Consider the following 24,352-nt stretch of genomic DNA (forward strand, 5'->3'; position numbering starts at 1 on the left):
CAAATCGGATATAATAATTATAATGTAGATAATTGGATTTATTATTGTTGTTATAATAAATCGATTTTGTTTTGATTTATAATAAAAAATAACATAATATATATGAATGTCTTTAAAAAAAATATTTTTAATGTCTTTATTAAAGTAGTCTCTTAATTGTTGTTGTTTATTATTTATTTTACTAACTACTTGGAGAAAATTGTCGGCTACGAGTTTCTGGTGGATACATAAGTTTAATTTAATTAGTTAAACCGGAAGGAAAAGATTATTTAGTTAAATATGAATAGCCTGCAAAATACTTAATTATATACATATGTGAAATGTGGCTATCAACATCAAGGACCGTCCACACAAACTTAAAAATAAAAATAACATTAATAAGAGAGAGTAAAAGGAAACAAAAATTATTGTGCTCTCTTCAAAGTAATCCATGACATTATATATTATCTTCTTAAAAGGTTAATCATATATTCCGCATCATTAATCCGAACTTAAAAGTTTCCACCTTAAATTTAATGACATGTGTGTGTATCTCTTGTCACCTTTCATGTCTTATTATCATTCAAAAAATGTCGCAATAACATACATTGATAAAAACGGTTGAATGCGTACCAAATCAACTACCAATCTTATTCCATGTGTCTCTTTCACAAACCCCCCTACTTTGCTCATAAACTTCTTATCTGTTAATTAATGACATACAATAATAATGATTATTAATTAAAAAAATCTGAGATTATTCTAAGCAATACGTGGGCTTAAACCTGTTCCTTTTTGGTAATAATTAACCAAAGCTAATTGCTGTCACCACAATTTTTAATTTTCACATTACTTAATAGGTAGTGCTTGAAATTTGGAATTTGAATAGTGGCAATATATATATATATATATAGAGAGAGAGAGAGAAAAAAAAAATCAAAAAATGGAACTTTCTAGATTACTTATTATGTTTTGTTTTGGTGAACCGACCATGCAACGTGGTTATCCCTACATTTCCCTTTTCATATTCTTCAGTCTTCAGCTCCGATACTATAATTATTATTTTTAGGTTTAATTATTTTATTGGTCTTTATAATTTTATCAAATTTTTAATTAGATCTTTATATTTATTTATTTTTTAATTAAATTTTTACATTATTTTTAATTTTATAATTATGTCTTTTTTATGTTAAAAATGTTAAAATTAACGTAATATTTTTATCAAAATACATGTAGTCAAAGATTTAATTAAGTTTTTAATTATAAATATATTTAATTTATGAAAAAATATTCAGTTAATTTTAATATTTTTTACACTAATAAAAATTTAATTACAAAATTAAAGCAGTATAAAAATCTAATCAAAAAAAATATAAAAACCCAATTAAAAATTTAATAAAACTATATATTAGAACAACAGAATAATTAAACTTTATTTTTAATTTTTAAACTTTTTAATAGCAATAAATTTACATTAATATACTGCATTTAATGAGTTATATTAATTCTAGAATAACAATTAATATAAATTATTTGTGACAAATTATTATCTAACTAATAAAACTATAATTTAACTAACTCTCCTATAGTTTAAAAACTAATATAAAATAATCTAATTTTTTTAATGTGCAAATTAACATACTTAAAATTAATTGGATGAATTAGTCAAATAATTAAATTACTTGTTTACTTAAGTCAGTGTTATTGTTTAAAAAACTCAAGTCACCAAAAAAAAAAGTCACTAAAAAAAATCGTTTAAAAAACTCTATTTTATATATGCACTATCTAACAATTTATTAATTAATTAATAATAAATTTTTAATAAAACTCAAATATATTTTTTAGCTAATTAAATTAAAAAATATAGCAAAAAATAAAGAAAATAACATACATACAATATTTCAGATATCATTTTACAGAGAAAGTTAATTATTTTCCATTTAAAAACGGTCAGATTGGTAGAGTGTAGAATACTAGAATCTATAATAAATAATTATTTTTGAATTCTCTGATGTTTAGAGTTAGAGCACAAGTATTGGAAACTGATGAAGTGCGATACGCGTAGGCAAATGGGTCCCACATTATTACGTCATCATGTGGGGCCTAGTTGAATTTTCGAGACGTTGACCTTTTCTTTTCTTTTTTTTTTTAATTTTATTTTTCCTCACTTTATTTATTTATTCAAAGATGATATATGTGTAATTAATCAATGTGATTTGTATGAGCCAATGCCACCGGCGAAAGACAAAGATCTGTGTTTCGAACCAACTTCCACTAATTTGCACCGAGCCAATCATTGGCAGCCACGTCACCAAATTGTTAACCTTGAAGGAAAGATGAATGCTAATTATTCAAGTGGCCAGTTCATTTCCATTTAAACATGTCAAAAATTCAAATTTTATTATGGTAACTTTACGTGAAATTGATATCTGAGAGCTGTTGGATAAAAATTTAGTCAAATCAGTTAAATCATCTAACGACTCTTAGATATTAACTTCACGTGAAGTCGATTTCAACTGAATTTTCACCTTTTATTATATAATAATGTGTCAAAAATTCAAATTTTACTATATATAATAATATGTGAACGGGGCGACGCTTAAATGAAATTTAGAATAAACAATAAATTAGTTTTTTATTTGTTGAAATTAAAAATATCGTAAATTCTCGAATAATCAAAAAACAACAAAATTATTTATTATTTTCTCCTATTTTAAATTAGAAATCACTTTTTTAAACAATATTATATATAAAAAAATTAATTATTGTAATTTTTTATATAAATATACATATTATTTTAAATATATTTTGTACGTGTGATTGTGATTAATTAATAGACTAATTATATATATATATATATATTATTCTTATTTTTATAATATTATTTTACACATATTTTTATATTATATGTTGCATGATTTATAAAAAAAAATAATATTATTAATATAATTCTCTTTACATATACATAAACATAAAGACATTAACTTTAATTAAGTATATTATTATATTAATAAAACTATTTGATTAAATAATTAATTATCTTAAAATTTGAATAGTCAAAACTACTTTTTAATCAAAGACACGGAGAAAAATAAATAGTAGCCAAACATAAAACATCACCACTAGATACAAAAAAATTAACCACTTAATTTGATCATAAAATTATTTGATAATTTTTTGTGTTTCAAGAATAAATGTTATTTGATTTATATTATTTATTGTTTAACATATCAACAATGTAAATTTATTATACTGATTTTAGTTAAATTTTTTTATATTATTAGTATTTTTAATAGCCATTTTTAGAAGTTAACTTAAAACAAAACCAAAATTTTGCATTACTAACCTATCAAACAATGAATGACATAGTACAATGGTACAAATAACTTATTTATTATTAATAATAACCTATCCAAAATTTGCTACCTTTTAAATCTCAAACTTTATTTAATTGATCCCAAATTATTTACGATATGACACCAAAAAAATTATTTACTATATAAACTTTACTATATTTTAATAATTTCTTAGTATATTTGCTAAAACCTTATCCAAAAATTACTCAAATATAAACACACATTAAAAATAAAAACTAAATAAACAAATTTTTTATCAACGAATTATAATCCAAATAGAATAATTTTTTCATCCTCACTTAGAGTCTGTTTGGAAAGCTTTAAAACTAACTTTTTTGAACTTTTTTGACTTATCAAAATTGCGCCATCTCCATCGCGCAGAACTCCTGCACGTCATGAAATTTCTATACAGAAGCGTCATCGGCCTTCCTCCTTGCAGAACTCGCCAGTTGATAAAAATGGTGGCACATCGGAGAAAACTTTAGTAGATGGAAGCATGGCAGGTGCAGTGTCAGGAGGTCCGAAGGTGGCAATTATTAAGGATCAGAGTGTGCCAGTACTGCAGGACAAACCACCTATTGAGGTTGGTGATTCTGTTTAGAGTTTATGTTCTTATTTATTCTGTCCCTATTATTTATGGATAGTTTAAATATGATTGTTTGGAATATTAGGGGTGCTTCTAATAAGTTAGCCCGGGTGCATTGTAAGGAACTTGTTAGAAAATTTAGACCTGTTTTCTTTATTGTGGTTGAAACTCACTCCCCTTTTCAGCATTTAAAATTATTTTGGGAAAGGTTGGGGTATCACTCTGTTGGTATAGTAGAAGCAGAGGGGCATAAGGGAGGTATTTGGTTTCTATCCTCTATGAAGGGTGTTTGTTGTAAGTTTATTGATGCTTTTGATCAGGGTGTTACTGTTGAGGTTCACTTTGATAATTTAATTTGGAGGTGTAGTGGTATTTATGGCAGTCCTCAATTTAAGAAAAGGGTTCTCTTTTGGAATTATCTTGTTGCACAATCCATAGTTTTTCAAGGACCTTGGATTGTTCTTGGTGATTTTAATGAAGTCAAATTTTCTCATGAATCTAAGGGCTGTCAATTTTCTCATCAAAGAGCAGACATGTTTGCTACTTCATTAGGGGATAATGGTTTGTTTGATCTTAAGACTATTGGGAGGCAATTTTCTTGGTACAGGAGGGTGAAAAATTATGTTGACGTGACAAAAAAGCTTGATCGAGTCTGTATAAATAGTAGTTGGTTATCTATCTTTCCAGAGGCTTATGCAGAAGTTTTAAATAGGCTTCAATCTGATCATTGCCCTATTCTGGTGCGTTGTAAAGGTCGTCCTCAGCTTAAAGGGAATCGACCTTTCCGATTTGTTGCTGCTTGGGCTACTCATCCTGGGTATAGGGATATTGTGAACTAGTCATGGTGGTCTGGTAATAGAGGGATTCATGACAAGCTTTCGGAAGTACAGAAGAATTCACTAGAGTTTAACTCGAAGGTATTTGGTAACATTTTTGTTAAGAAATATGAATTAGAGTAGCAGATTAATTATTTACAAAAGCGTTTGGAAGTGGTGGATAGTATTTATTTGCGTCAGAAAGAGCAACAATTGCTTGATAATTATAATAATACTCTAGTGCAAGAAGAGCTCCTATGGTTCCAAAAGTCCAGAGAGCAGCGGGTTAGGTTCGGGGATAGGAATACAAGATTCTTTCATATTCAAACTCTTGCGCGAAGGAAGCATAATAAGATTCATGGCCTTTTTCTCAAGGATGGAGTGTGAAAAATTGATCCAGAGGTTCTGAGTCAAGAAGCAGAGTCTTTCTATAAAAGCTTATTCTGTCATTTGGATGATGTTGATTTGGGTTGTCTTGGTGATGTGCCTTTTCCTTCTCTGAATGAGGAAGCTTGCAATAATCTTACGGCACCAGTTACTATGGAGGAAGTCAGAACAGCTGTTTTTCATATGAACTCTTTTAAAGCTCCGGGACCTGATGGATTTCAAGCTTTCTTCTTCAAAGAATATTGGGAGATCATTGGTCTTGATGTTTGGAAGATGGTTAAGCAGGCATTCTCCGGTGTTACTCTTGATCCGAGAATGTTGGAGACTTTACTGGTTCTCATTCCAAAGGTTGAATCACCGGTATCTATGAAATATTTCAGGCCGATTAGTCTCTGCAATGTAGTTTACAAGATCATCACGAAGGTCCTTGTTAATAGGCTTCGTCCTCATCTTGCGGAGATTGTTGGCCCACTTCAAGGAGGATTTATTCCGGGACGAGGAACTCCTGACAACATCATTATTGCTCAAGAAGTCCTCCACTTTATGAAGAAGACTAAATCAAAGAAAGGCACACTGGCCTTTAAGATTGATCTGGAGAAAGCTTATGACAGAGTTGACTGGAGGTTTTTAGCTCATACCCTTAAGAGCTTTGGTTTTCCTATTCCTACACTTAATTTGATTATGAATTGTGTCACTGCTTCTTCTTTATCTATTCTTTGGAATGGGAGTCGTCTGAATGGCTTTACTCCTAGCCGAGGTCTTAGACAAGGAGACCCTATGTCACCCTATCTTTTTGTATTGTGTATGGAGCGATTGACATGCTTTATTAGTTATCAGGTTGATTTGGGCTTGTGGGAGCCGGTTGCTATTTCTAGAGGGGGACCAAGAATATCCCACTTAATGTTTGCGGATGACTTGCTTCTATTCTGTAAAGCTACAAAGAGACAAGTGCAAAATGTGATATTGGTTTTAGAGACTTTTTGCAAAGCATCTGGGATGAAGATTAATGTGGAGAAGTCTAAAGTGCTTTGCTCTAAGAATGTCTCTGCAACAAGGAAAGAGGTTTTCACTGGGGTATCCTCTATCAGATTTGTCCAGGACTTGGACAAGTATCTTGGAGTTACCCTTAGCCATTCTAGGGTGACTCGTTCAGCTTTCAATGGTGTCCTGGATAAGATTCGGAGTAGGCTAGTAAGCTGAAAAGGGAGTTTACTCAATTGGGCTGGTAGACTCTGCTTGGTTAATTCTGTTGCTGCCGCTATTCCCATGTATCAGATGCAGGTCTCTATTTTTCCCAAAGGAATCATTAGTAAATTGGAGTCTATGATGAGGAATTTTCTTTGGAAAGGACAAGTTGATGGAAGAGGATTGAATCTTGTTAGTTGGAAGGTACCGGTTACTCCAAAAAAATATGGAGGTTTGGGGATTAGAGATCCTTATTGTGTAAATATTGCTCTTCTTGGGAAGCTAGTTTTGACTTTTTTCCAGCAGCCAAACAAGCTATGGGTCCAATTGTTGGATGTCAAGTACCGATCATCTCTATATGACTGTTTTAGTTATCCTAAGAACAATGACTCTCCCATTTGGAGGTGTCTTTGCAAGGCTTGGGAAGTGTTGAAGGATGGGTTTGCTTGGTGTATTGGAGATTTGAACCAGAATTTTTTGTTTTCTAGCTGGAGGAGAGAAGGACGATTATCTAATGAGATGGATTATGTTCACATTTCTGATTCGAATCTCCGGATACAGAATATTTGGTCGGTTGGTAGGTGGCATTTGGATACTCTTTATTCTCCTTTATCTCAAAATCTGAAAGGTAATATTCTCTCTTACAATCCAGATGAACAAGCAGGTCCGGAAGTGGGTTGGTATTGGAGTGGGTATGTTGCCAAAGTCTATAACTCACGCAATGGTTACTTGTGATTGTGTAAGCAACTGTTTGGTTGGGAGGAGTGGGAGAATTGGTTTTGGCTTTGGCGTCAGCTTGTTCCGAAAAAGCATAAGTTTTTGGCTTGGTTGTGTCTTAAGGAGGCTCTTCCCACTGCAAGTTTTCGCTTTAGAAGAGGGATGTCGTCATCGGATAGGTGTCCAAGATGTCTTTCTAGCCAGGAATCAGTTTTACATTGTATTCGGGATTGTCCCAAAGCTCAGCTTGTCTGGCATATGTTGGATATTTCTTGTCATCCTTTGGATTTAAAAAACTGGTTCTTGTATCATAGCAGAGAGCATCCGTTCAAGTTCTTTTCGGGACTTTGGTGGATATGGCGAGCAAGGAATAATGACATATTTAATCCCCATGAAACTTGGCCTCCGAAAAAAGTGATTTGTCAGGCATTAACCTCAGAAAAAGAGCTTAGGAATATTTTTGAATTACAACGTATGTCCCTTCCCTCTACTCTAAATGATTTTTGGAATCCCCCATCCATTGGTACTTTTAAGATTAATTGTGATGCTAGTTATTTTGGTTCGGGTGATAGTGTTGGTTTTGCTTGTGTTATTAGAGATTGTAATGGGAGCTGGCAAATGGGGTGTTTGGGAATGATTGTGAGTAATAGTATTCTTCAAGGAGAATTGTTTGCTATTTGGAGAGAATATCTCTTAGCTTGGGATGTGGGTCAACGAGATGTTATTTGTGAGACGGATTGTGTGGAAGCATTTAATCTTGTTACTCAATATGGTTTTGGGTTTATTGATCCATTAGTGCTCAAAATAAGAGATATCATGCATTGGAATTGGCGTGTTGACTTTCGTTTAATTATGAGAGATGCAAACATGGTGGCAGATACTATGGCAAAGATGGCGATGAAGTTACAACTTTCGCATGTGGAGCTTCTTTAACCTTGGGAGGAGTTTAAGAGTAGTCTTAAACAGGACTGCCCTTCTATTTAAGCAGTTCCTTATTTTATTTGTTTTATTTTTTTTGTTTAATTTATTTTAGTCACAAAAAAAAGTAGTAGTATTAATGTCTAGTGCGATTTTTAAAACCAAATTGCAGCTTTCTAAGAAGCTATTTAGGCCCAGTTTAGATAACCAACTTAATTAAGCTCCTTTTGATAAAATAACTTAAACAATAAATGAACATGGTATTAGAACCGTTCCTCTTCCATTCATGTCAGTATTTCGTATAGAGGTTATTATGTCGGCGATGATGTCCTTACCCATAGGAAAATAAATGTTACCCTTTACTTATTTTTGATATAATCAGCATGCTCTGTATTTTATATTTTCTAATATATATTAGAGTAAGGCTCAGGATTCGGTGGTCCAAGAACCTTTGGACCACTTAATAGTCCCATTAGAAAACATATTTTTAGAGTGTTTTTAACAATTGTTACATAGTCCTTGAACTAATTTTAATTACAAATTAACCCCATATATTTTATTTAATTATAAAAACTATTTTTTTATTTTATAAATTATTATTTTATTAATTATCTATTATATTTATTAACAATCAAATACAAAAATAACAATCAATTATATCCTCCATTGATCCTAATAAAACTTTTGGCCATTCCAATCGATTAAAATATTAAATTTGATCTCGTGACGTTCGTCCATGGCTTATAAATTGTGTTTCCTTGAAATTCAATCGATTGGTTTATCAAAACAATCGATTGAATTGTAACTCAATCGATTGAAATACAGTGTATCACAAAACAATCGATTGAAAGTTGTAAGGTAGAATGGTTTTCGCTTAAACCAATTGATTGTTTATACTTTCCAATCTAATGAATGCCCAAAAATAATCGATTGTTTTTGTTACTCAATCGATTGAATTCACGAAAACAACATGGATTTGCCAAATACAATCGATTGGAAAGTGATGACATTGAAGTTTAGCCAAATTCAATCGATTGGTAATGTAATCCAATTGATTGGAAGGTGATGAAGTTGAATTTTTTGCCAACTTCAATCGATTGGTAATGCTACTAATCGATTGAAATGTGTCATGTGCCTATTTCAATCTTATTATCTTTTTAGAAATTATCTTATTATTCATCTATCTTATCTTTAAAATTCTATCTTCAATTTTTGCTATTTTATTTTGATATAGATAAACTAATCTTATCTTTTCCTTAATATTAATGTAAATTTTAAAAAATTGAATAAATTTATATTTATTTTGATTACATTCAAAAGTGAATTATATGTATTCTTATAATCAAGAAATATGCTTAACTTCTTTTATAATAAGTAAGTTTTTCAATAATTTAATTTATTAAAAAAATCTCATCTTTTTATTTATCTTACAAAATAAAAATTCATATTAATAGTTTTGAATAAGACAATTAAAATAAAATATAAAAATAAAGCTTGAATAAAAAATACAAAGTTTTCAATCTAAAAATATAAAATAGTTAAAAAAATAAAAAAATTATTTAAATATAATTTTTCAAAACACTCTATAACTTAGATGAATAAATATTATTTTTAAAATGAATCATGATATATTGATACAAAACTTATTGTGTGTAAATTTTTTTAAAAATTAATAAACCTCTCTCGTTAATAACAATATTGGAACTTAAATTTGAACGCTAATTGATATTATATATTGTGTAGGTATTTAGAGTATATTAGAAAAGTACGTTAATAATTTGAAGAGAAAAATTATTAGTGTAAATTTATTTTTTTTTTAAATTAATCCTTATTGAACTATTCTACTTTTATTCCTTCAAAATTTATCTTAATAAAAATATTTGTAACAATAATTTACATCCAATAAGAATATCTTAACGAGCAGTTATATCATTCTGTCATGGGTTAATGCAAAATTTACAGAACGTGAGTATGTAATTGAGTATGTTGTTTTAGATTATAAACATAGGGGTAAAATAGGAAAAAAATAATCAACACTAAACCCTCTGTATTCCTAATATAAATTGTTATAGATAAGTATAGTTTCTTAAAATTTTAGGGTGTCCAGGCCACTACTCGCCCTCTATAGGTCCGTCCCTGGTTACTAGCTAATTAATTAATAATAAAAAATAATAACATCTATTTACTTTTTAGTATTTCTCAATTTTTGTGAATTAATAAAAGATAAAAAAAATATTTTTTCCTTACACAATCAATTTCACAAATAAAGTATCGAAACGAATAATTACAAAATTAGAGATTCTATTCACTAACCTCGATTTTGTAATCAAAACGATGGTTTATTTTTTGAACACTATAATGAAAAACTTGATTGGACCTTTGCTGATTACTGCAACGGTAATTAACGATGAAGAAATACTGGATATTAAATAAACAAATAAAAAATAAAAAAATGGATATTGAGTAGATGGATATTTCAAAGAAAAATAATTAAATTTTTTATAATCAAAGAAAATGATACACGATTTCAATGGTGGGATTGAATGATTAGTGATGGATTATTCACCAATTTATAATGTTAATATTAACAAAAAGATAAAGATTAGTTTATCTACATCAAAATAAAACAGAAAAAATTGAAGATAGAATTTTAAAGATAAGATAGATGAATAATAAGATAATTTCTAAAAAGATAATAAGATTGAAATAGGCACATGACACATTTCAATCGATTGGTAGCATTACCAATCGATTGAAGTTGGCAAAAAATTCAACTTCATCACCTTCCAATCGATTGAATTTGACTAAAACTTCAATGTCATCACTTTCCAATCGATTGTATTTAGCAAATCCATGTTGTTTTCATGAATTCAATCTGATTGAGTAACAAAAACAATCGATTATTTTTGGGCATTCATTCGATTAGAAAGTATAAACAATCGATTGGTTTAAGCGAAAACCATTCTACCTTACAACTTTCAATCGATTGTTTTGTGATATACACTGTCAATCGATTGTTTTGATAAACCAATTGATTGAATTTCAAGGAAATACGATTTAGAAGCCATGGACGAACGTCACGAGATCAAATTTAATATTTTAATCGATTGGAATGGCCAAAAGCTTTATTAGGATCAATGGAGAATATAATTGGTGGTTGTTTTTGTATTTGATTATTAATAAATATAATAGATAATTAATAAAATAATAATTTATAAAATAAAAAACAATTTTATAATTAAATAAAATATATGGAGTTAATTTGTAATTAAAATTAGTTCAAGGACTATGTAGCAATTGTTAAAAACACTCTAAAAACATGTTTTCTAATGGGACCATTAAGTGGTCCAAAGGTTCTGAGACCACCGAATCCTGAACCTTTTTATCATATTTTTATAAAATAAACACTTTTAAAACTAAAAACCTAAACACAAAATAACTTATAAATTATTTTTAATATAATTATTTATTATTTAAGTTATTTTTTCAAAAATAACTTAATTAAATTGTTTTTTTAAACTAGGCATTAAAAATTTCAGATTCAAACCTTATTCTTAACTTTGAAAATTTTTTTTTTTAATTACTAAAACCAGAGTCTTTTAAAGAAGAAACGCGAATACATAGGCGTTTGGTGAATGCGAGGCAGGCTATCATATCCGCGTGAGTATGAAATGACGAAAATACCCTTTTCAGTACTTTGTTTTCTTATGTGACTTGTGGCACATTTGTTTGTTTAGAATTCATTTCCACCTCATATTGAACCCCCGAATATATTAGACCCTCTAACGTTGCCCACAACTTCCATCAAAACCCCTCCTTCTCTCTTCTTTCTCTCTCTAAGCTTCACTTTCTATAACACTCTTTCTTGATTTCCCTGTTCATTCTCTTGGGGGGTTTTCTTTCTGTCTTCTAAGCTCAGATAGATTCATAGATAGATACAGCCCCTTAGAGAAAGAACATGAATTGCTTTTGTTTGTCAGGGAAATCAAGCAAGAAGAAGCTTGAGACTGATGATTATACCCACACTCAAAAACCCTCCAATCTCTCTCCTTCAGGTAAATTTTCTGTCTTCGGTTCGTGTTTTACTTGAATGTTTCTGTTATGAAATGCATTTCACTGACACAGAAAAAAGGCACCATTTTTGTTGTGCCCATTATCTGTGATCATGATTTTTTTTTTAATTTCTAAATGGGTTTGTTTGTTTTAATATGAAGTTATTGGTTGTGGCTTGTGGGTATGTCTTAGACTGATCAAAGTTTTGTTCTTTTTTAGTCACTGGGTTTTTTCTTGTGAGAATTGTTGAATGGTTCTGTGTTTTCAATTTGGAAAGCGCGTTTCACTGGAATTATTACCTTTTAGGGGAAAAGAAAGAGAAAGATTACACTTTGGTATTGTTTGAATTGTTTCCAACAACATAATTAATTTTAGTAATTGTTATTCGGTTGTAACGCACCTTTATGGCAGTTTCTGCTAACTTTAATAAGCTTTCTCTCTCTTCTGGGAATTCATTGAATGAGTTTTGAACGTTGAACGGTATATTTTTTAAGGCTCGGTAATAATGATCATAGTCATCACCATCATCAAGCTCAATTTGTTTTTTCTTTCTGGTTGATGGTTTGATCCATAAGCCCAAGCTGTGTGAATTGTTATTTTTGTGCCTTATTTGGCTTCAAACTTTGGTGGCTGCATTATCTGGTTTTTTTTTCTTATATTTTTTCTTTAAACAATTTTGTATGTGCTATTTTGTTTGATATCTCTCTGTTTTGTGGTCTTTGGTGTGTTGCAGATAAGGTCAAAGTTGAATTGAAACCAAATGTTAAGAAAGAAGATACTCCAAAGAGTGATCAACTTGCTCAGGATGTGAGGAATTTGAATATGAAACAGGAAGTTTCCATTGAAGGAGAAGACAGCGGTAGTCGGGCAGAGATATTCACTTTCGACGAACTTACTGCTGCGACCAGAAATTTTGCATTGGATTGCTTTTTGGGCGAAGGAGGGTTCGGCAAGGTCTACAAAGGATACTTGCAGAGAATAGACCAGGTTTGTGAAAAAAAAGTTGGGAGCAAAAGATGGAACTGCTGATGTATTGAACCTGATTCTACTCTTGTCATTTACTTGCATATTTATAAGGTTAATGGATTCATGTGGCATCATGTTAGATTGCGTGTTTATAGTTTCTTTGATTTGTAGGTTGTAGCTATTAAGCAATTAGACCCTAATGGACTTCAAGGAGTTCGGGAATTTGCCGCCGAAGTGTTGACACTGAGTAAGGCAGACCACCCTAATCTGGTCAAGCTGATTGGGTTTTGTACTGATGGAGATCAGAGGCTGTTGGTTTACGAGTATATGCCGTTGGGATCGCTTGAGCATCATTTGCTAGGTATATATTATCTCAATTTTCTTATTATAGAATACAATTATATGTTCTTTTGTCTCTGGTACATTTCATTTCCTCTTTCTGGTAACTGTAGACCTTCCGCCCGGTAAAAAACCACTTGATTGGAATACAAGAATGCAAATAGCAGCCGGTGCAGCTAGGGGGTTGGAGTATTTGCACGATAAAATGAAGCCTCCCATCATATATCGTGACTTGAAATGCTCTAACATTTTGTTAGGTGAGGGGTATCATCCCAAGTTATCTGATTTCGGGTTGGCAAAAGTAGGCCCGAGTGGTGACAAGACACATGTTTCAACAAGGGTGATGGGTACATACGGGTATTGCGCCCCGGATTATGCGATGACAGGTCAGTTGACATTCAAGTCAGATATTTACAGCTTCGGGGTTGTTCTTTTGGAACTCATCACGGGCAGGAAGGCCATTGATCATACGAAATCCGGCAAAGAACAAAATCTGGTTGCTTGGGTATGTCAATGCTCTTTACCTATATTTATACTTAACTGATGACTCCTTGTTTGTTCACTTACCTTTGTAGTGATTGTTCTTGTCGAATTGCTGTTGCCAACAAATGAGTTGCAAGCATAATTAGTTGTATATCCGTGGTATTACTTTTGGTCAAGTTTGTGGTTAGTTCTTTGTTATCTTCTCTCATGTTTCGAATTTTCGATGGTGTCCTATAATTTAATTGGCATGGGAAGTTAGTTAAAATATCCTAGTAGGGATTTATAGGACACTACTGACTCTTCTGAACCATTGCAGACAGATCAGCTTCTTTTTTGTTGTGAATTTTCTTTCAGGGACACCGTAAAGTTTGGCAGCTAGACATTTTTTCCGATCCTTGTTCATTTTATGCACTTCCCCCTTCAAAAACTATTAGACAATTAGTTAGGAGCTTGACCATAAAAAAAACCCCATCCCCCTCGCACTTTTTCTAAGATTATAATTTTTGTCATATGAAATTTACAAGTTTTAATCAATTAGTCTGAAAGAAGGTACATTCAATGTTTTGCCATAGTCTTGAAATACTGTTACAAAAAGGTAATACTATGTATGCATGTATTAAGCATGGGGACTATGCATCTTAAGAGCTCGAGCGATTCCACGCTGTGCAAAGCGGTGCCTAGGGTTAACCTTAGCCCATCAAGCATCTTGGTGAGGAAACAAAATCCGATCTGAGCTCTCACGGTGAACATCCTCTCTGCCACATTGAGCTCAATGCTTGGTGGTATGCCTTTCCTTTGTTAGTCTCTCGAAAAATAATGTGTTCTAATTTTCATGCCCTTGTTTGTTTTAAGGTAACCGGCTTCGGCTGTCTGATGCCGTAATCTAGCATTAAAAAGTTTCCATATACCGCATTCTATCTCATTTCTGTATGCTGTGAATTTATTTTCTGCTTGATGATTTGTGTGAAGTTCAGTTACCAGTTCGAGAACTATGAACTTAAGAGTACTTGTTATTTGTTTTTCAGGCAAGACCGTTATTTAGAGACCGGAGGAAGTTCTCACAAATGGTCGATCCTTTGCTTGAAGGGAAATACCCCGTGAGAGGTTTATACCAAGCTCTTGCTATCGCGGCGATGTGTGTTCAAGAGCAGCCTAACATGCGGCCGGTTATAGTTGACGTCGTCACAGCTCTGAACTACCTCGCATCGCAGAAGTATGATCCTCAAATTCCTCCTGTACAGGGCTCTAGAAGAGGTCCGAATTCTCCGAAAGCGAGAAGGGATGATGACGGTAATGAGAATGAGTCAGAGAAATCTGTAAACTAGGAAAGGTAGGTTAGATTGGTATATTTGTCTCTGTTCATAATGTGAATGTGCCTAGTTATCAATTTTTGTTTGATAGAAAGATAACTTGGTGCCTCAAATGTAAGTCTTTCACATACAGAAAAAAGAACCCAAAAAAAAAATCACCTTTTTAGAGTACTCCTTGGTGTACATTCGAGCTTATCTTGTTCTATAAAATTTCTCAGCTCCTTTCATCATGATCTCTACTATAGCTTTTCTCTTTGTATTTCTTTTGGTAATTTATTTTGAAACATGTTTCATGCTCAATAGATCTCAATGGGAATCCACACCAAATATTGAAGAATGATTTATATGTTAGTAAATAGGAATGCTTCTATAAAGATGCGTAAAATGTCTTTTTGTAAAGATGTTTACGTGCTGCATTATTATTGGACGTATTAATGAACTGATTATTTTTTAATTTATTAACAAATTAGAATAAAATTAATTTTTTTATAACAATAACAATAAACCCATTTTTTTAGGGATCTAATTGTATTTTTAAATTTTTAGGAATTTAAATGTCTGTAAAACAAAAAGTCAGAGATATATTTGTTTTTTTTATCAAAAAATTGAAAGATATTTGATTTAGATTATTTAATTCGATTTGATCAAATTGGGTCTAATAATTATAATACAAACAATTAAGTTTATTATTGCTATAATAAATCGATTTTGTTCTGATTTATTAAAAAAAATATTAACCGGTTTAATAGAGATGTTCAATAATAACATAACATATATAAATATTTAAAAAAATATATTTTTAGTGTCTTTATTAAAGTGGTCTCCTAGTAAAAAATGGATACCACAACGCATGACAAATATCATGAAACTATTTTTTTTTTCTTTAAAAAAAGTGACAAATTTTAGTTGCAATCTTGAGTTTGAATTTAGAGTTGATATTTCAAAGAAGTCTTCTCTATTTGTTTGAAACACTAAATCTAAAACCACTTGGACAAATCTTAGGAGAAGCAAACAAAATGATGATCCAACTTGTTGAATGGTGTTGTGCACTTGTGCCATAACGATAAACAATACAAATCAATAACTATAATTTAAATAATTTCATGTTTTGATTACGTAAGTATCAGATTACATTGATGTATTTACTAGTAATAATGTAATATAAATCGATTCATTCTTAATGAAAAGCAAAAAAAATCTTTAAAATGAATAAATATAGAGAACTAATCTTTAATTAGTTAATATTAGTCATTTTTTAATTATAAAAGCTTTTTTTTGAGAATTTAGATTTTAAATTTTAAATTTTAGAATTGAAGATTTAATATAAAAATAAATAATATTAACTTAAAAAAATTACTTCTCTAATTGATATTAACTTAAACTGTGGTATGAATGTAACTAATTTGATCCCAGAAAGTGGGAAACTATATATTTACCTAAGTATGAGTTATTTTCTATTTTATAACTCAAATTTAACACTATTAAAAAGAGAATATATTTTTTTAAGAGAAAAGGAGAATTATGCAATGCAAATAATATAATAGTATAGCACGTGAGTTGCACATGCGGACACTTTCCCGCCAAAAAGTTGTTAACGGGCGTAACAACCCTAGCCAGAAAACAAAATCACGAGCTTCTTCTTCCACTTTCATAGCTCTTCACCCTTCTTCTTCTTCTTCTTCTTCTTCTTCTTCTTCTCTACGTGCTTCGAGATGCAGCAGAGATCTTCAAGCTCGAGCTCGCGCTTCACGGGCGACGAACACAGAGCCATCAACATCGCCGCAGAACAGCAGCAGAATCAGCACACCAAGCGCCGAAAGACCACTGAAGACAACGAATTCCTAGACGGCCTCCCGATCTACCACCTCCGCACCGCAGCTCCCGTCCGGAGGGATTTCTCCAGTCGCTCGTCGCGATTGCCGCCGGAGAAATGGATCCATGCTATCCCCGCGCTCGTTCTGCTCTGCCTCTTCACTCTCTGGTGGTTCTCTTTTCCAGGTACCTCAACGTAACTTCCTTCGTTGTTTCTTCAATCTCATATATTCCTATCGCGCGTGATGTTCTTTCATGTTTATTCTCTTATTATCTTTCCTTATTTGGCCGGCCATGTTATCACGCTCAAGATTTGTGTTCAGATTTCGGATGCAAGATTATATTAAAATAGAACAAGCCGCAAGTAATATTGTTCATTTGTGCTTCTAAATTAGAACAAAATGCATTTATCACAAATTTCTAGTATCAATTGCGATGCAATTGCTTGCTGAAACTGATTGGTTTGCCACTCAAAGTATGTGTTGATTTGGAATTGAATTACGTTCGTTTTTGTTTAGTGAAATCTTTTTTCCTTTTTCTATTCTGAAGCAGTTGATGTGGAGATCAATAATGGTAGGATTACAACCATAAGGCAGATCAACATGCCGCTACCTAACGATTCTCGTATTGATCTCACAATACTCGCAGTTTCAACAGCATCACCGATTCCTTCAATTCCTCAAAACGTGTCATCCGGCGAGGACGAAACAAACTTGAATCCAGCAAGTTCGCCTAATTGAAGGATTGGTGCTATTGGGTTTTTTTTTTTTTTGGTAAGAATTTTGAACTCTCTTTGGATGAATTTCAGGAACTTCTTACATAGAGTGCATTACAAGAAAACTATAACTGCTGCTAACATGCTTTGTTGAATTTACATACAATAAATTTTAAAAAATGGTGAAAACTGTAGAAACTCTAGATTTGACATGACATCATGATCAATATGGCATAGCTGAATTTTGTGTTCTGTTCGCTATCTAATGCAGGTACGGCCAATAATTTGGGCAAACTAACAGTAGTTTGGAAGATCGGGGTTTAGCCTTTAAATAAGCAACTCACTGGCCTCTCCTTCTCGACAACGTCCAACCCATAGGCGCATAGTTGACTTCTTGCGTGATGGCTGGACTCTACAACAGTCCCTCCTTGGAGACTGCAAAATAATACAAGCATATGGTTCAGTCAGTAAGAGAATCGTATCTCAATGTTTTGATATTGATTTTAGCACAAAATATGTCAACACAAACATGTCATAGTAAAGTACACTCTCTGATAGAAATGAAAAGATATAGAAATTTTTACATGCTTGAATTTAATATGCTACACTGCTGCTATTGCATTCAAGATATAGTGAATGTGAGAAATAAGCTAGATAGCTAATTATAGAGCTAAGCTATAAATGACATACAGCACAGCAATCTTTTCGTTTTCACTTTCTTTTATGGGTTTTCTTGCTATAGGAGAATTTTAAAAATATACTGAAGAAACAAACCAAGTTGATAGTTGTGTCATTATTGTATACTAAGCATGCATATGAATGAGGTTTGGAGTATCCCTACCCGTTGCCAGCGGAGAGGATCTGGCCTTTTTGAAACAATGATGGTATTGATTTTCTCTGGTGACTCCATCTCCCACTTGCACTCAAGACTCCTGGATCTCAAGCGAGAATAAGTGCCAATAATTCTCTTTCTGACTGGATCATATCGAGTTCTGTTCATGTAGTAAATAAAAGGTTTCTGACATGCGTTTTTGCTGAAAGGCCTTGTGTTGAATGAATATCCAGTGTAATCAGCTCTTCTGTACCAATTCAGGAAGGTCCGAGTCGGCATCTCTAGCTCTCGAGGGGACATGACTCCCCTGAGAACCTGAACGACATATCCCCATGAAACTGAAATGGACCAATACCTTTTATTGTCAAAGCAGATTGATTGTTGCATTATGCTAGCCGAGTCTTGCTTCACGGCTTTCATTAGGTGTCGTAGTGATTCCACTCGATTCATGCTTGGGAATATTGGCTGCACTATATCGAGGTGGTGCAATGTCACTAGTGGGGTCACAGGATGTGCCCCTAGAAGTCCTAACAGGTCCCCATACACATCATACTGTATAAGCAACCAAGATAGATATAAGCAATTTTCAATTCCCGATCCTTTCTGAATAATCACTAATTATTTAAATATAACCACCGCTGTCTTTGTTTTAGATATAGCATCTATTTACATACATTAGATTCATTCTAATTTACCTGGTGAAAGCCAGCTTCCTTGGTTACTGGGACACCTAGCTCAGCCATGCATGCTTGCATTCTGTCATCACTGCCATATAATGCAGGGTATCTCTGCATGCAACGATCTTGCATCTTTGCAAGCTCCCTAGCCAATGGATAGCTTATAGCGAATCCTCCTCCACCATATGCCATTGCATACGAGAAAAATATGTTCTGGACGTGGCTTTCGGATGTGCTTCCAACATAATAGAACTGTGTGTGGTCGTACTTGGACAGAACCCTAACCAAGTTATCAACCACAAACACTGTGTCATCGTCTCCCATCATGAACCATCTCACATCCTTCATCCCAAGCTTCAGCGTCTCCGTTACCACCCTTGAAATCCTCAATGCAGATCTCATTCCCTGTTTATTCGTGTATTTGAATTCTGATGTATCCGCTGAAACCCGAACCTGTGGTAACCCTTCGCTTGGATTTGTCTTCACTTTTTCATCCAACCACACCACCCCTCTTGTTTGATTAGGCTTCCACCACACCTTGATGTATTCCTTCCTTATGTTCCACAAATTTGATGATGCCGCTATCCCAAAAACAATGTGCTTAAGCTCTGTGTCATCTCTTTGGGATAACTGTTCAATGGGTATCTCTTCTTCATCTTCCTCTTCTTGTCGTTCCACCACCACAGGTACCACCACCTCTTCCTTCTCTTTTTTCACTTCATCATGAACAACAGTATCTTCAACCGTAGCAGTTATAGTTGTGGAAATGTTATTAGCAATCTCAAGTACACGTTCATCCGTGGCGTTTTCATCTTCTAAATTTCGCACCGCCGTGGGACAATTTTTCTTGTTGCCTGTGAAGAGGAAAAGATTGGAAGAATATAGGATGTATAGTAAAATCATGACAAGGATGAACCAAGTGATGAAGCGTTGCCTGAAAGAAGAGGGCATTTGGTTCTTCCAGTTTAATCTGTGAGATTAATCTGTTCCTCCTAATTAGTCCTTAGCTTCCTCAGTTCCTTTCTGGTTGTTGCATTACTATTTCAGCTCCCAAGTGTAGGGATGGAAGAAAGGTGGTGGTGACAAAGGCATTCAAACTCAGAATTGTTCGGATCGCACTGAAGGAGAGAGAGAGAGAGAGAGAGAGACAGGGGGGCATTGCTATTTTGTTTCCTCTATGGATTAGATGTTTGTGGGTGTGCTTCTAAGCCAAGGTTATTGTGTCATGAAGCGAAGTTGAATGCGGTTAAAATGGAAGCAACGTTGAAAGTTGCATTACATGTTTGGTTTCTAACATGTAGTACTAGTACCTCAATCTTTGTCCCAATTCGAACAAGGATCATCCTTTGGGTTTATTTTATTTTTTATTTTTTTCTTGGTCTCTACTCTGAATTTTTTTACCAGAAGAAAAACGCATTCTCATAGATTAGCTCAAAGTTTACCAAAAAAAAAAAAAAGATTAGCTGAAACGCTCTATCGTTTGTTTTTGTTATGGCTCTATCATATCTTTGTGGACAGCTTCTTTCATGCTTTTGAAATTTTGGGCTGGACTCAATTGTATAAAGAGAAATATGTTTGCAATTTGCATCACTTTTATATATTTTGTATACTTTTTGTGGCATAAAATAAATTTGTCATTTTTATCAATTATTTTTATTACTAAAACAAATAATATATAATAAAAGTACACAAAAATAAATAATGTATATAATATTTTTCCTGTATAAAAATAGTGTCGCAACTGTGGCTCATTAGTGATTTTGGTCGTGTTGACCTATTTTCATGCAGCATACTAGTTTGGTAGGACATAGTATTCTACAGGCCAAAGTTGTTTACAACAAAGAAAGAATTTTTTTTTTTAAATATAATATTTACACAACTTTAATGCTTATAAAATTAACTAGACGCATAATATGATGATATATATTCATGTGTTCCTAATTTCCTATCTTTGTCCATGAGCAATATCTTTGTATCAATGAGGGTTAACTCTCTTCTATCACTTTGTTTATGAAAAGATAAAAATAATATATGAAACAACATATTAAAGTATCAATGTTGGAAATTGGAAATTGAAAACAATATATAAAAAATTGTGAACAAAACATATAATTGTGCGGATGAAGATTATTAGAATTAGAGCTCAATTGTTCAATTCAGATTTATTTTGATTTGATATCTCATATATATACCTTAATACCTAGCCACTTTACTTTAACCTTCGATTAGATTCGGCATCAATCGACTCACATTTCGAATCATGTTAGTGGTCCTTACTGTTAATTTTCCTGATTTATTTTAATTTCCCAGATCCACACGTACATTTGCTGTATGTGGATCTCTGCATCACTTGTCTTTATTTCCTTATTAGGGATGAAAATGAACGACAGAACCCATGTGGCAGTATAATCAAATGAATAATAATGTGAGGATCTTGTCGCCACCAAAAGTCCAATTATATGAAGAGCAATAAGTACTATCACCATTCACTATATAGTATTCACTCAGGACTAGAAGGAACTGCTGCAATCTGAAAGTGATCTAAGGCAAGCGACACTTGGGTGACAGGTAGAGAGGATAGACTTCAAATTTCATCTTAATTTTATAGTGAAAATTTATATATAGTTGTCTTTATGTGGAATTGATTATCGAACATTGTTAAATGACAATTTAATTAAATGAGTCTCGCTAGGGAGACAATGGACTATTTATACAATGTGTACAATGAGCTATTTAGTTACAAAATGAACATCCCCATACTATCTAGAATAATCATTCGAGTACTAGGAATAATAAATATCTTCCCAAAAATTTAAACTGATTTTGGAGTTTACCAAGGATCGAACTCTTGACCTTTCGAATCTAGTGCTCTAATTTTAAATTTCACATGAAAACAGTAAATTTTTTCCTAATTTTATTTATTTATTTAAATTTCATCTTAATTTTACGGGAAACATTCACATGTAGTTATTTCATATGAAATTGATAATCAAAAACCATTAAATAATAATTTAATCAAATGTCAAATTATTTAATAAATTTTTACTATTAGTTTTATATAAAAATAACTGCAGATGAATTTTTTTATTAATTTTATTCATTTGTTTAAAATTTTCAATTTGCATGATTTTTGCCTACATTCTAATCAATTTAACCTAATTTGTAAAAAATAAATTTATTTTCATTCATAATATTTAGTCATTAACACTTCGTAATATCAAATATTATTTAAATTATTAGCAAATAAAATTATTAGTTTAATGATATTAAATACTTGTAAAAAAATAAAAAATTTGATTTAAATTTTTTTCTCGTTCATATATACATATATTTTCATGAACATATACATCTCTACCAAAAATTATATTTTCCTTTTAATAAAACTTTCATATTTCATCATATAATAATGAAAGAGTCGGTGTACGTAGTATTTATTTTTCCTCGCTTCGGTGTACGTAGTATAATTCAAAATGTGATTGAGCCGAGAGAATTGACTTTCTCTTAACTAAGTTAGATAATTTGACCTTTACTCTAAATATAAATTGTTTTTTAGAATTTTTGGACTAACTATATATGTTATTCATAAAGTTAGATAATTATTGAACATATTTGACCGTGATTGAAAAAAAAAATTGTCCTCGTACTTATGTATCACTCATCTCAAAAGATTAAGTTGATTTTAGAATTTATCAACAATCAAATTTTTGATCTTTTAGATCTAAAACTCTAATATCATGTCATGATACCACTCATCCCACAGACTTACGCTAATAAAAAAAATAACACTAATAATTATATCTCTAATATTCCATAAACCTCTATTATACACATTGTACAATATTTTATTGGCTTCTCCATACTTTCCCATATAAAAATTCATCACATGGTTATGGGACCTCATCACCAACATTTCTGGGGGCATCGCCTACTCATCGTTTCTATCTACTATCTTCATTTTTTAATATACATGTGTATGAGTTGGATAATTCATTTTATTTTGACATTATTGTATTGTCTCGTATATATACACTATTCATCATACTAAACATTCACAAAAAATTAAAACTAAAAAGTATCATTTTAGACAATGAATAACAAGGTGGCATAGTGTCCGAAGAAGGCAACATTCTTTTACACAAAATCAAAACAAAGTTTCAGCCATGTATGCATGCGAACAGGTTATTATTAGGTAAGGTTAGGGCAATAAAAAATAGTTGAGAATCGTTATTATACTGTTTAATATAACATGTTTATATTTTAATTATTATTTTTTTATGAAAATTATTTTTATATGAAATCATGTATTAATCATTAATAGATATATAGATTTTAATTATATTCTAGAGATATTTATTTGCTTGGAATTAGAAACTTAATTAAATGTACAAATCCATCTCATCTCATCAACCAATTATCATACTCTAGCATGTAACGATTGACTTAATGATTGAATAATATAATGTTTTTCCTTCTTTTTTTTTGCAACTTGGGACTTGGGAGGTATCTATGATTGATTGATAGTTGAAGTATAACTTATCTAGTTATATGTCCTAGGTATCCAACTATAGACATCACCACGAAGTTGAAAATGATCAAGGAATTGAATTAACTGAAATTCGGTTACGTTTATTCATCACTACATCAAAATTATTTTTAACTTTTGGCATGCAACTTTATACGAAATTAAAATCATATATATTAGTTAATAATGTAGAAGACATATAATGTGTGGTCTCACGTGGACCTTGCAATCAATCATATCTTTGTGACAAGCTCCAATTTTGTGAATAATGCTATATATCCCTCTTTTTTTTTTCTTTTTTTTTGTTCATTTCCCTGATAAATTTTCGGAAAAAAGTTATATAGGCCCAGTAAAAAGTTTATACATAACATGTAATATATATATATAATCAAACTGGATATATATTAAAATTAATCACTAAAATTATTATTATTAATTGTAGAATATATTTTAAAATATAAAAAATATATTAAAAATAAATTAAATTGTATATATATTCATATATAAATACATTATGGAGGATTCGGTCACTGATTTTTGGTGCCTCCAAGTATTTTTTATATACATATATTAAGAAGACTTAACATTTTGTTACTGCTGGTGGGAGAAGAAATGATTCAAGGTAATATAAAAAAGGTTAAGAATAATGAAGGAAGCAAGAGAAACAGTAGAAGAATCATTGTTTTATCCCTGTGAGATA

At 31.7% G+C, this 24,352-nt stretch overlaps 2 protein-coding genes across 2 annotated transcripts; one reads left to right on the top strand and one right to left on the bottom strand.

The window, feature by feature from the left end:
* Positions 1-11,718: 11,718 nt before the first annotated feature.
* LOC130968869 (probable serine/threonine-protein kinase PBL7) lies at positions 11,719-15,327 on the top strand. The gene is made up of 5 exons (XM_057894344.1): positions 11,719-11,998; positions 12,730-12,983; positions 13,134-13,323; positions 13,415-13,806; positions 14,810-15,327. Exons 1-5 carry the CDS (start codon positions 11,902-11,904, stop codon positions 15,107-15,109), a joined length of 1,233 nt encoding a protein of 410 aa, XP_057750327.1. The 5' UTR covers positions 11,719-11,901; the 3' UTR covers positions 15,110-15,327.
* Positions 15,328-17,809: 2,482 nt separating this feature from the next.
* Positions 17,810-20,228, bottom strand: LOC130968868 (uncharacterized). Its single transcript, XM_057894343.1, has 3 exons — positions 19,149-20,228; positions 18,463-19,005; positions 17,810-18,056 (listed from the first exon to the last, which is right to left on the bottom strand). Exons 1-3 carry the CDS (start codon positions 20,079-20,081, stop codon positions 17,949-17,951), a joined length of 1,584 nt encoding a protein of 527 aa, XP_057750326.1. The 5' UTR covers positions 20,082-20,228; the 3' UTR covers positions 17,810-17,948.
* Between the last annotated feature and the right edge of the window lie 4,124 nt (positions 20,229-24,352).

The sequence above is a fragment of the Arachis stenosperma genome, chromosome 3 (assembly GCF_014773155.1).
Source record: "Arachis stenosperma cultivar V10309 chromosome 3, arast.V10309.gnm1.PFL2, whole genome shotgun sequence".
Taxonomy (NCBI): domain Eukaryota; kingdom Viridiplantae; phylum Streptophyta; class Magnoliopsida; order Fabales; family Fabaceae; genus Arachis; species Arachis stenosperma.

Bases quoted from the DNA above. Each gene is read 5' to 3' on its own strand.
- LOC130968869 (XM_057894344.1), top strand. From the start codon at position 11,902: ATGAATTGCTTTTGTTTGTCAGGGAAATCAAGCAAGAAGAAGCTTGAG. The intron at 12,984-13,133 runs GTTTGTGAAAAA...TTTGATTTGTAG, and splicing joins ACTTGCAGAGAATAGACCAG to GTTGTAGCTATTAAGCAATT. The intron at 13,807-14,809 runs GTATGTCAATGC...TTTGTTTTTCAG, and splicing joins AACAAAATCTGGTTGCTTGG to GCAAGACCGTTATTTAGAGA.
- LOC130968868 (XM_057894343.1), bottom strand. From the start codon at position 20,081: ATGCCCTCTTCTTTCAGGCAACGCTTCATCACTTGGTTCATCCTTGTC. The intron at 19,006-19,148 runs GTAAATTAGAAT...TTGCTTATACAG, and splicing joins AGGAAGCTGGCTTTCACCAG to TATGATGTGTATGGGGACCT. The intron at 18,057-18,462 runs GTAGGGATACTC...ATTATTTTGCAG, and splicing joins ATCCTCTCCGCTGGCAACGG to TCTCCAAGGAGGGACTGTTG.